At 31.3% G+C, this 12,163-nt stretch overlaps 1 protein-coding gene across 1 annotated transcript; it reads right to left on the bottom strand.

The window, feature by feature from the left end:
* Positions 1–324: 324 nt before the first annotated feature.
* LOC111308310 (uncharacterized) lies at positions 325–3,636 on the bottom strand. Its single transcript, XM_022906629.2, has 3 exons — positions 2,875–3,636; positions 1,798–2,145; positions 325–1,691 (listed from the first exon to the last, which is right to left on the bottom strand). Exons 1-3 carry the CDS (start codon positions 3,337–3,339, stop codon positions 1,068–1,070), a joined length of 1,437 nt encoding a protein of 478 aa, XP_022762364.2. The 5' UTR covers positions 3,340–3,636; the 3' UTR covers positions 325–1,067.
* Between the last annotated feature and the right edge of the window lie 8,527 nt (positions 3,637–12,163).

The raw sequence follows: 12,163 nt of genomic DNA, 5'->3' as shown, positions 1-12,163 counted from the left end.
TGGCCAAGGAAAAAGTTCCCAAAGGCAGGCACACAATGGTACTGAACTTTGAAAGACAACCCCGGATGCTGTCAATCACCACATAAAGGAAGTTCACAGTTCACACACATGAAGATGGGTGCATTAGAGCTAGCTATGGGGGAATATAGAAAGCTAAGACAATTGCTAGAGACCCCACCGGCATAAAGAAAATTGTAAACTAGCTGGTCATGTAGGGCTTAAAACATTAAATATTCATCAAATGGGAGAAAAAAAAAACGTTAAGTGAAGGTTAATTTAATAATAATAATAATAATATTAATAATCTAGGCCATTCATAATTCAAAAAGAATGAAGGTTCAACGCTTCATTCAAAGATATGATAGTAAAACACAACTCAGAAGATAGAAGAAGGATGAAGGAATAGACGGATCTCTCTATATTCATCATGAGCATTAAACAACCGATGAACATAATATTTTTTCTTTACATTTTGCTTTCAGCAGCACCGGATAAATGCAACCATACATCTAACCAGAACTCAGGTCATTAACACATTTTGTTACAGCAGGTAAGAAAATGGTTAATTCCATCTTATTTACCAGGATTTTATCACCGTATCCAGCAAAATCTCTTTTTTTCCTCCCAAACCCAAAATCAGCTTTTAAGTCAAACAATCACACCAGGAATCACAAATCCAGAAACAGTAACATTAAAAACTAGGCTTACTGTCAAAGTCATGCTGATCAGCGGCGGTATCCTTTATACTGCCACATTATATTCATTAATCATTAAAGTTAGTGAAACTATAAAAAGGTTAATGGGACAGGTAGCCTAAAAATCAACCTCCATTAGCTCTATCCCTATCTGGAAAACTGAGCTCCAACTCCATAGTCGGATTCTGCTTTGAGAGTATAAAGATTCATACAGGTCAGTTGGAACCTGCGAATGATTATGCTCTATTTACAGATTAATAGAGGTATAAACCAAAGTCCAAAAACTGACTTCTACCTTGTAACATCTAATGGGTTAGTCAACTGCATTGGCGACCAATATGAACAATTGCCAAGATGTGGGTCTACACTTCATCAGACATCCATCCTCCAAATCATGCTGTCAGCACCGCCATCCTGTGCTTTTTCTAGGGCAGCAACCTTGGCACGATGTGCTGCTAATGCAATTGCACTTTTTCCTCTTTCATCCTGAGGGAGTTCACAGGTTTCACTCATGGTTCCAGATCTCAAATCACCTGGAGGGATAAAACAGTCAACAGAAAGGCCTGGTATGTTAAAGGCAACCTCCTCAATTGTCCATGCTTCTTCCATCTTTGTTTTAGAATGGCTCATTGCAGCTTCTCCAAACCTGAAAAGTGTAACAACAGAATGACCAGAATGCGCTATCATGATACCATCAACAGGCCGGTAATCTGCAAGAAATGAATTGATTGTCGTTTCCCAATAAACAGCATCACCACCATTAGATTGGATGCGAGTCAAATGTGAATCTTCCATGTGAACAAGAAGTCCAGTCTTCTGACTAAAGTACCCAAATAAAACATGCCTAATGATCTCTGCAGGGCCTTCACTTCTTGCCTTCAGTGTCTGAGGATCAGTACAGAGCTTGAGGATGAAGCAATCCTCACCATTAATGTTTTTCTCTCCTATGCACCTTGCATTAGCAAACATACTAGCTGTAGTTCTAGGATCAAGACCCTGAAGCAGGAATAAGAAACCCCTAAGAGAATATCAGAAAAAAGAAGAATGCTAAATGTATAACTGAACAACCAATGTTTTCAGCAGTTGAATATGCAAAGGAAACCTGAAGTGCACGACGCAAAGGTCTAACAGGCCCCTTTGCCATGTGGGCGCCAAGCCAAGGTGTGTGCCTCCACACAAGCTTTCCATTACAGCCAGCATGAACCTTGCTGCCCCCAACCGCAAGTTCAACATACCACATGTCCGGATTCATTTGCCATAGGACAAACCCACCAGACTCTGCACCTCTAGAGCCATTACGATTCTTAACAGTCCTCGTGGCAGTTTCATATTCACAAGCCACCATTTTGAGCTTTCCCATTGCATAAGCATTCCGAATGGAGTTTTGCAGCTTCTGCCCACCAGAAGCAGCTGTATACTGCTGCAATATGTACTGAGCAGAGGAAGTTTCCTGCATCATATCGCAATGAAAGGAAAAAATTTTAACAGGAAGCAATAGTAAAGTCACAGCATTTTAGCGCTAGAATACAGCAAGGAATAAAGCCTACTAATGATCAAATGAGAAACTTTACCCACATGTAGCTTTGCGCCTGCATTTGCACAAACAAAAAACTCTCAACATCCCTACAGCCATTAACACTCGGTTTCCACTCTGCAGTTCTGACTATATCTTTCTATGTCCTAAAAGTAGTAATAGCATATATTTGGAACCCAAGAAAATTATACTATGCTTCTACATGGATTTTTCCTTCAGTTTCTTGCTAACCAGGCAGTTAGAATCAACCGAGATTTATTTACGTGGATCACCCGGAGAACGGTAGAAGAAGCTTACAAATAAATACTATTTTGATTTACATCCATTAATGTAACCAAATCTACGCAAATCATAGAGTTATTCCAAAATCTGAAGTAACGAAACTCGTAAGAAACACTCAAGGAACTCCTTTTTCCACACTCAAACGATACTAGAAAAAAAAAACGTAAAATATACTATTATTGGTAAATTAAAACCCAACCAAACTCCTACTTTCTGCTAACTAATCACCAGTCAAACCATCACCAACACCACCAAAAGAAAAAAACCCAAAAGTACTGTGTTTTTTTTTTTTCTTTTCTGAAGGAAATGAAGCACTACTATAAGCTAAAGAAGTAAGAGGGAAGAGAGTAAAACGATACTAACAATGGGAGTGTCTTTGATGCTCAAATGAGGCAAAGGATCAGTGGAGCTAACACGAACGGGAGCCAAAGGCGCACCCATAACACCAAGCAACAGCCTTAGATCAGACCTTTTGTAACTCATTGATGCAACCGATGGAGTCCTCGATAACTGACCTTTAACCCATTGTCCTAGCCCCGACCCAAGCCGTTTCGAATCCCCGACTTCCCCTCCGTCGGGTTCAGGACCTTCCATGAGCGGCGCTAACGCTTCCCCGACTGGCCTTATACTCCCGGATCTCGCGATCAAGGGCTCCGGTTGCGCCAAGTAAGCGCCTCCATAGTTGTTGTGGTGGTTTTTCTTTCTCCGTAACAGACTGGCCATGGGTGAACGGGCTCTTGCAGGGCTGTTTGGCCTCGAGCGGGAAGGTGAAAGCCCACGAACTACTTCTTCTTTGAGAGCTGAGAAGAAACCTTGCTTTTTCTCCATTACTGGTCGAGTTTTCCCTTTATTAAAAATAAAAAAAGTTTCCTTCGCTGATTTGGAGATGAACAAAGAAACAAAGAAACAAAGAAACAAAGATAGCAAAAAAGGGTGGTATCAAGAACAAGTTTTTAGAGACTAGAAAGCGAGTGGTGAAGTTCGTTCATGGAGAAAGTGAGCACTTGAGAACAGAGTAGCAGTGGTAGAGAGCGAAACACAGTTTCTTTGCTTTCCTATAGTCATAAATTTATAATCCTATGATTTTAGAGAGAGAAAGCCAAAAATTATTAAATAAAAAACATATGAGAAAAAAGAATGTGACCTCTCTGGTAGTTTTTTTTTTTTTTTTTTTTTAATGATGTTTGCAATTTGAGATACCTTTTTAATTCTTATCCAATAACAAAAATGGATTATCCATTTTTAATTGCTCTACATATGAGACGATTTTATAGAAATCAAGAAACCCAATAATATTAATTTTATTTTCTTTTATATTTAAGATCATAAAAATTAAAATTTGATGGCTTGAAATTAAAATTTTAATATTTTATAAAAAAATCGCCCCGTTTTTTACCAATATAATTTTTTTAATTAGTACAAATATCAGTATTATGTTAAGTTAGGAAAACAAAGTCATGGAAGTTGACATAATTTTAAAATTTCTCCTGATAAAATCGCTTAGAATTCAAGTAATGTCATGTCATTCATTGTCTCGCATTTGAAATTTGCTGCTCTTAGGATTCAAATTCTTTGTTTAATTAAAATACTGGTCCATGTCAGGATGACTGATTATCTACCCAAACCAAGCGAGAAAATTGGTTGCCTAAATTATTAAAAACGCAAGGGACATTGGATTAAATTATGACTAAAAGCTTAATCTTAGAATTAAAATTAAATGCATTAAATGAGAATTTAAAGCAAACATGTTATTAATCAAACACAAATTTCTTTTACGTCTATTTTTTTTTCCGTTGAATTTGACTGTAATAAACTTTTGTAAATAAATTGTAAATGTTAAATTTAAATTTAAAATTTATTAAATTTTTTTAAAAATAATTTATATAAATGAATTGAATTAAATTGTAAATTAAATTATTAAAATTTTTTTTCATACACGCCACGTCACGGACGAATCGAACTTCGGCATGGCACTGGGTACCGGCAGCATATATTCAGCAAGAAAAGAAGCATAATCTGGTGGGAGTACACTGTCTAATGTACTCGCGCAACAATTGGCCTTTTAGTCACGTGAGGGTGTTTCTGTAATTCCAGGGAGCGAACAATCTTTGAAGTTAGCCAATAGCAAATGTGCATGGTTAACAAGTGGCGGAGTACCAGGGAGAGTACTTAAACAGACACTCGACGAGATTGTGACAAAAGCATATTCAAACGGTTTTAATTACAGTGCTAAAAATTAATGTTACGAAGCCACCAACATGAATAAGTCGTTTTTATGTTCGAGAAACAAGGTCTCACCTCCGCAAGAAATCTTAGCCGTTAAAAACCCGACTTAGTACATGGTTTTAGTGATTTTAAATCAGTGAACGTTGAATCCGTAAGAATTAAATATTTTATTTGTAAAAATTAAATTCAGCTTTTGATTATCATCAGTTTTTTTTAATGGACCTCACTAACTATAGAAACTTATCTTGGTGAGGGAAAGGATTACAGTTCAAATTCGGGTTTGATATTTTCATTCCGTTGAGACAAAGGTTCGTTGGCTTATCATTTATGATTTAAAATTATTTTATTTGGTTGATAATTATTAATTTTTAATTAAATTATAATTTATTAATTAATTATTTAGATAATTATTAAAATATAATAAAAAATAAGTCTAACTTTTAAAAAATTTATTTCCCTCGGCAATTGGATGAATTTTTGGTAATGGAAAATAAAGCATGTGAAAATGCTAAAAGTTGAGGGTCCCTTTGGGTTGGGGACGCGTTTTTAACTTTATTTTTCATTTTTTAGTGAATACGGTACAGCTAACAGATCCCTCCATTATTTTAGAAGAATCAAATCAAAATCAAAACCACAATTTCCCTTTTTTTTTTTTTTTATTGTGAAAAAAGTCGGTCTTTGCAACTACATATATCATCATTTCTCAATCCATCAAATAATAATAATAATATTTTTATTAAACTGTAAAAAATTTTTTTAAACTATACTCAATGCATTTTTATTTTAAATTTATCCAAATAAACTTATAATTTTTTTTATCATAAACCATGTTAAAAGAAAATCAAGTAAAATTGCTTTATATATATACAAAATTAATTTTCTTGTAACACCTCAATTAATTTTGCCACTTGTTGATATAAAAAATTTGGTATAACTGAAGTCAGTCAAAAACTTGTATGATAAACTCCAATCACATTAATTGTCCAACAATTAGGTCGATGTTAAGGTTGGAGCCAATTTTTTATGCTAAAAGGGCATAAACCTCAACAATGAATACTATGCCCTTACATATAGTATAAAAAATTATCGAAGTGTCATGCGTCTTTTTTAATCAATTATTTATTGGACAAACGGCCACTTGAATTAGATTTTTTTTTTAATTTATATAAATGTTATATACAATTAATTAATTTTACAATGATATTTGATTAATAAATAAAATAAATATTAGTATATATTTAATTTTAATCACTTATTATATTTAATATAAAATTATTATAAATAATAATATATTAACTTGGCATCGGTTAACAAAAAATTTAAATTAAACAATCAAATCTATTATGCTTAATTGCTTGGTCAATAATCAATTTGATCAAAGTCTACTAAACATAGTTATATGTTCGAGTCATCTTGATGAGGCACACTCAGATCACCACATCATTTACTCTCAAGAAAATGACTCGCTTTTTATCAAAGAAAGACTCACTCAATATTTCACTTATGTCTTACCAAGATAATTACTTTAAAGTTAATCACTTGATTTTTAATTTATTTAAAATTATTAAATATAGCTCATACCTTATTTAATATCATAAATATGATTCATAACTATCTATGTGTACTCTTCTTAAATTTCATGTATATAACCCATCAACTATCGATTGCTTTAATCATATCACTACTTATTATCTTATATATAAAGTAACGAGAAAACCCAAGAACGTAAGTCTCCATACTTCACACCAAAGTTTTTTTTTCTCTTAAGCTTCTCACACAAACTTCACCCTCTTTTTCTTTCCCTTCTACCTTCCTCAGTTGTCCTTATCTCAAATACATCATTGATTTAAATGTCGAAGAGCAGTCTGGAGAAATAACTCCAATGCCCCTTAACTGTATTCTTTGATTCCAGGTTTAGGCTGTCTTACCTTTGGCCCTACCTCACCTCCTTTAAGCTAAGACATAAAAAACACCATCAACAAAATCCAAAGCAAAAAACACAAAAAATCGCCGCAAAATAAAACATTAATGGCCAGTGCGGTTGGGGAAAGATACAAATAAGAAAGAAATAACATGGCACAAGCGTGCAATCGGGTGGGTGCAGATAATTAATGGTACCATACTCTTCCCACGCCCCATGCGACACTTCCCTTTAGCCGTTATCTTGGTTGTGTGGTGTGCTTGGTCGTATAAACATAGTAACTCTTGAATGTTTGTCCATTACTGTAATGTTTTTAATTTTATATTGAAAAAATATGTGAATAGATAATGATATACGTATATAAATTTAAATTTATAAGATATTATACATCTAAAATTTTATGATTTTATCTCATATATATTATTTTTTATTAATACATTTTTTTTAAGTGAGATTAGAGACGTTGTAACTTGTAATTACTTTACAACCCTTATTTGATTTTTATTCTATATGGTATTGGTAAGTCAAAAGTGAGGGTTCCATTCAATATTTGATGCATGTTTTTTTTTTTAATTTAATAAATTGAGTTCGAATTTCTCATCTTCAATATATTAAAAGAAATTCAAATGCTTTAATTCAGTACAATAATGCGGAATGGTGTCTAATGGTCAATTATAAATTTTTGGCTTTGTCCACAAAAGGAGCTGCAAGGGCATAGTCAAGATGAGGACTTGGGGGCCGGAGAGAGAAACAGTAGGACACCCCAAAGTGGCATGGATGAACTTGTTGCATTTTTGCTAGTTCTTGACACTTTCAATTCATAATTTTCTCTGATTTTGCATTTTGGGATCGATTCTAAATTAATTTATATATATATATATATATCCCAATATTCCAAACTAATTGAACGTCACTCAACAAACATTCGCTCATAGAAATATACAAACCAAACTAAGGGAACTAAATCTCATAATTCACATCCATATCAGATGCAGACTTAATCAATGCATTTGTACAAAAATTTTCATTATCAAAACATGACAAAACGAACATTGTCTCATAAACTCGCAATATCACCAATTAGGTTATCTAGATGAAGTACAACATTATCATAATTAATCATATCAATATAACAACATTAACATCTAACTCCTAACCACTTTCCTAAAATCCCCGCAAACCAAATCTGGTCGCCCGCGATTCAGCCACTATATTCGAGCATCGACCCAAATGAACTTTAAACGCTACCAATCAAGCACCAGCACATGAAGACAAAAATTATATGCTTATGCTTATGCTTTGTTGTAGTATATATTTTGGGTTTTTATCTACTTTTTTTTTAATAATTGAGGTGCTATCTTTTAACTCAAGTCGTGATAGAAATTTGATCACTCCTAATATTATAGACTATAATATATAATTAATTTGTTAATTAAACTAAAAATGTTTCTATAATAAAGGCAGACAGAACTTCATAATCCTAAATGCAAATAATGCATTAGAGAATTAATGGAATCAAATCGCCTTTTTTTCGCTAGAAGCAAACATGAAAGACAAACAAGCGGCTCGTCGTCGTATGTCGTTTCCGCATAATACATCTCATCTTTCAGCATCTCCATGATGAGATTGTGTTTTATTATGTGTTGGCTTCATCACGTGTGACCTAAATATATAATTTTCGGTTTCTAAATTATTCTCAAAGTGTTAATGTTTGTGATTTTGAGAGTCGTCGCTATGAGTCCCATCATACCATGCAAAAATATCTTAATCCGCACTCCCATTATACCAACCACCTAAGCACCTTCCATTTTCAATGTCGCCATCAAAAATTTTCATCATAAATACTCAATATGTCGATTGTTTAATTTCAACCGTCATATATATATGTATGTATATTTATAATTATATGATGGATCAATTCACACAGTTTAATTTTTTTATTTTATATACTTTTTTAATTATTAATTTCAATAAATATAAAAACTGAAAATAATAAATAATAATAGAAAAAATGATTAATCCCATCTTTTAGATTTATGGAAACTAATAATTAAATAAATTATATTATATAAATTGATTTCTTCGTGTGTATATATATATATATATGAAAAGTATAATGTTATATGTGAATCAAGAGATGAAAAACAAAAAGAGAAATAGATATAATTATTTTATTATATTTTATACTTGAAATATTAAATTACAATATTAAAAAAATTCTTTTATATTTTATGAAATTTATCTCCTCTATCTCAATGTTCGAACTATGATGAGCTTTAAGTTTGAACTCTTTGAATGTTTTGAAGTGATATTTATTATTTTTAAAACATGCTTTAATGATATATGTAACAATCTTTTAATTATTCAAATTGACGATAGATGAGATAATTTAAATATTAGCCGATACACTAATCAAATTAATTAAAAGGGTTATTATTATTGCTACAATTGTTTTCATTAGCGATAATGGATTAATTAATGTATTAAAGAAGTTGGGGTATTAGCTAGATTTACAAGTGAAGCACATAATTGATCTAGTGGGCCATTTTCATTATTTTATGAAAAAGGTCAGTGGACAAAATCGTTGTTCCTTATAGACAAAGGCATTCCTATCGATCTTCATTTACATTTCTTTTTTGATAAATTCAACAATATTTTTTTGAGAAATTATCGGATTTATTGTTATCGGAGTTTTTAAATTTTACGAATAAAATTAATATGGTAATGCATTTTTTAAAAGCATATTAAAAAATTAAAAAATAAATTAAACATATGATAATCTCTTAACCAGACTAATAAAATTAAACATTTCATTGTTAATATTTCAAAAACAAACTATTTTTTAAATTATAAGGTGGTTTGCAGAAATCTGGCACGTAATTCATAATTATAAGAGATTCAGGATTATATTTGTTAACTAAGGGAAAGATACCGAGCCACCTCCTCTTGTGTATTTTCCTGCTTTTGTTGAATTTGTTGGTCAGGGAGAATATGAACTTGCTTCCCAACTTTATTACATGTGATTCTGAATAGATAAAAATAAAATAATTATGTAACTCTTTCGTTTCTCAGACAGATACTTAATTATACGATTTAGTATCTTTTATTTCATTATTTGCAATTTGGTCCTTTTGTTTTCTTTTTTTTAATGGAACTTGGCTGGTTGTTGTTGGCCGAAGTGCTTGTGTCAGAAAAAACGACTAAAAGCAAACGACAGGGAGAAAATGCAAACTTTCTCTCTCATAACCTAATGTTATATTTTTTTTTAATTACTGATTGACAAAGTAATACTGCCAATTTTAATCCAACTTCTAGTGCTTTTTTAAATTACTTATTGACTAAGTCATATATGAAAAATAAGTTTTTTTATTTTTTATAATAAAAAATCATAACTTGAAAATAAAAAATATTAACAAAATAAAATAAAATAATTAAAAATTTTAGATTAATTAAATTAAATTCACATAATAACATTTAATCTTGAATTTGGAATTTTATATTTGTTTTATAGAGTGAGACATTCACATAAAATTAATTTAATGTTGTTGACAAATCGGTACCCTGTCAATTTCTTTTCTACTTGGCCTTGCTACCATAAGCAATTAGAATTAACTAATTTTCATTCTTGTTCTTTCCACAGGAGGGATTCTCCAATTGCTAAAGTTATAAGTTATAGTCCCCATTCAAATAAAAAAAAAAAAAAAAAGCCCAATTTTGTTGCTATTACTTTTTCTTTTTTTTTTATATTCCCTTTTGTGATAAGAAACACCGATGTTAGAATGTGTTTCATATTATTGAAGCATAATAGTACTTCACAAAATATCTATTTGCTAAAAATTTTGATATCATTTTTTTATTCAATAATTCTAATTAAATTTGAATTGTAAATTATATTTTTAATAATTTTTCATTTAACTTTATCAATTTGTTAATTTAATTTTTATTAACATATTTATTGAATTATTTTTAATTTTTCATTTAAATTTATCTATTTATATTTGTGTTGTACAAAATACTAAAATTCATATATTTGTATTATCTTTTATATGAAAATTACATATTACAATTCATGTGAATATAAAAATATATAATATATATATTTTAATTTTATTAAATTTATATATAATAATTATTAAAATTTTAAATCATATTATTTTTATATTTTATTTTCATATAATTTTCGTTCCAATAATATTTTAGATTTCCACTTAAAACTTTTGATCTAAATCTCACCCGTCTAAATTCCCTTCCATTATAACTTCCTTGACTCCCTCCCAACAGCCTTCTTCTTCACGCATCAATGCACATGCACTTGTTATACTATAGTTTTTTTAGCTAAAATTTCCACTGCATTTGATAAAGAGAGCGAGAGAGGGGCAGTCATGAGCTGAGCTTCATGGAAAAGATGTGTCATAATCTTTGCTGCAGAGCTTCACTTTTTTGAAGAATAGCAATAGCCTACTTGAGAGAAGAGTGGGATGAGAATGGCATGCCATCTTTAACAAGTTGATCAAGCTGTCAAATCTATGATAAAAAAAAAAAAAAAAAAAGGAACAACAAAAGACTGAAGAAACTTGCCCATTATGGTGAAGTTTCAAAGTCCTTGCCACATTGGATTGGACAAAAACTTTCTCACGCTTTTTCTTTTCCCCCTTTATTTTGGATTCTTTGTGTCCAAAACCCAAGCATTAGGCAGCTTTCTTTGACATAGATTTCGATTTGCTTATGCAATCTGGTCAACCACTGGGGAGCTAAATAGGCTTTTTCTTTGAAGAGAGTTCTGTTTAGCTTAGGGCTCTGTCCCCTTTTCATTGACTGACAGGGCTTAGGGTTTTGAAGGTGGTAAGTTAAATGATTCTTTTCTCGTTACCAATCCAATGAAAGGAGAGGGCCATACTGTTAATGTGATGCAAGTGCACATATGGGAGGCTCGGTGCCGGTTGATCATTTCTTTAATGAAAAAATTATATAGGATTCTAAAAATAAATTACAATTTTTAATAATTTTAAATTTATTAAATATTATATTTTAAAAATAATTATATAAATCGATTTAATTAAACTCTAAATTCAGATTTTAATTCACTTTTTTCGCAAACGATATTCCTTACTTAACAAGCGTAGATTAAAAGAAAGATCACCTTTTAAGAGAGTCCTTCAAGTATCCCATAAATATCAATATCATGCTTTAAAACTACAAAACTTTGTTATTGGATGACAATCTGTCAATCTTCATGCTTTTTTAATCATGCACTGTCCAACACAATCGACAGTGCCATGCTCACTAGCTAAATAATTTCGTACCACTGCACCATTGATCATTTGTACAACATGGGAAGAAAAACTAGGGTTTTTATGAGTAGTTAGTGAGCTGTATTTCTACTGTCCGATATTTTGTTTTGATAGGCTTGATAAGCATGTCATAATGTCAAAAATTGACACGAAGAAAGCGACTATTTGTATCTCAATTTCTTTTTAATATATTTCTTTTTTTTTTTTTTACAAA

Source organism: Durio zibethinus, chromosome 2 (assembly GCF_047325235.1).
Source record: "Durio zibethinus cultivar Kanyao isolate XHJ-2024 chromosome 2, ASM4732523v1, whole genome shotgun sequence".
NCBI lineage: Eukaryota > Viridiplantae > Streptophyta > Magnoliopsida > Malvales > Malvaceae > Durio > Durio zibethinus.
The sequence above is the reverse complement of the archived record's forward strand: the minus strand, read 5'-3'. Positions and strand labels throughout refer to the sequence as shown.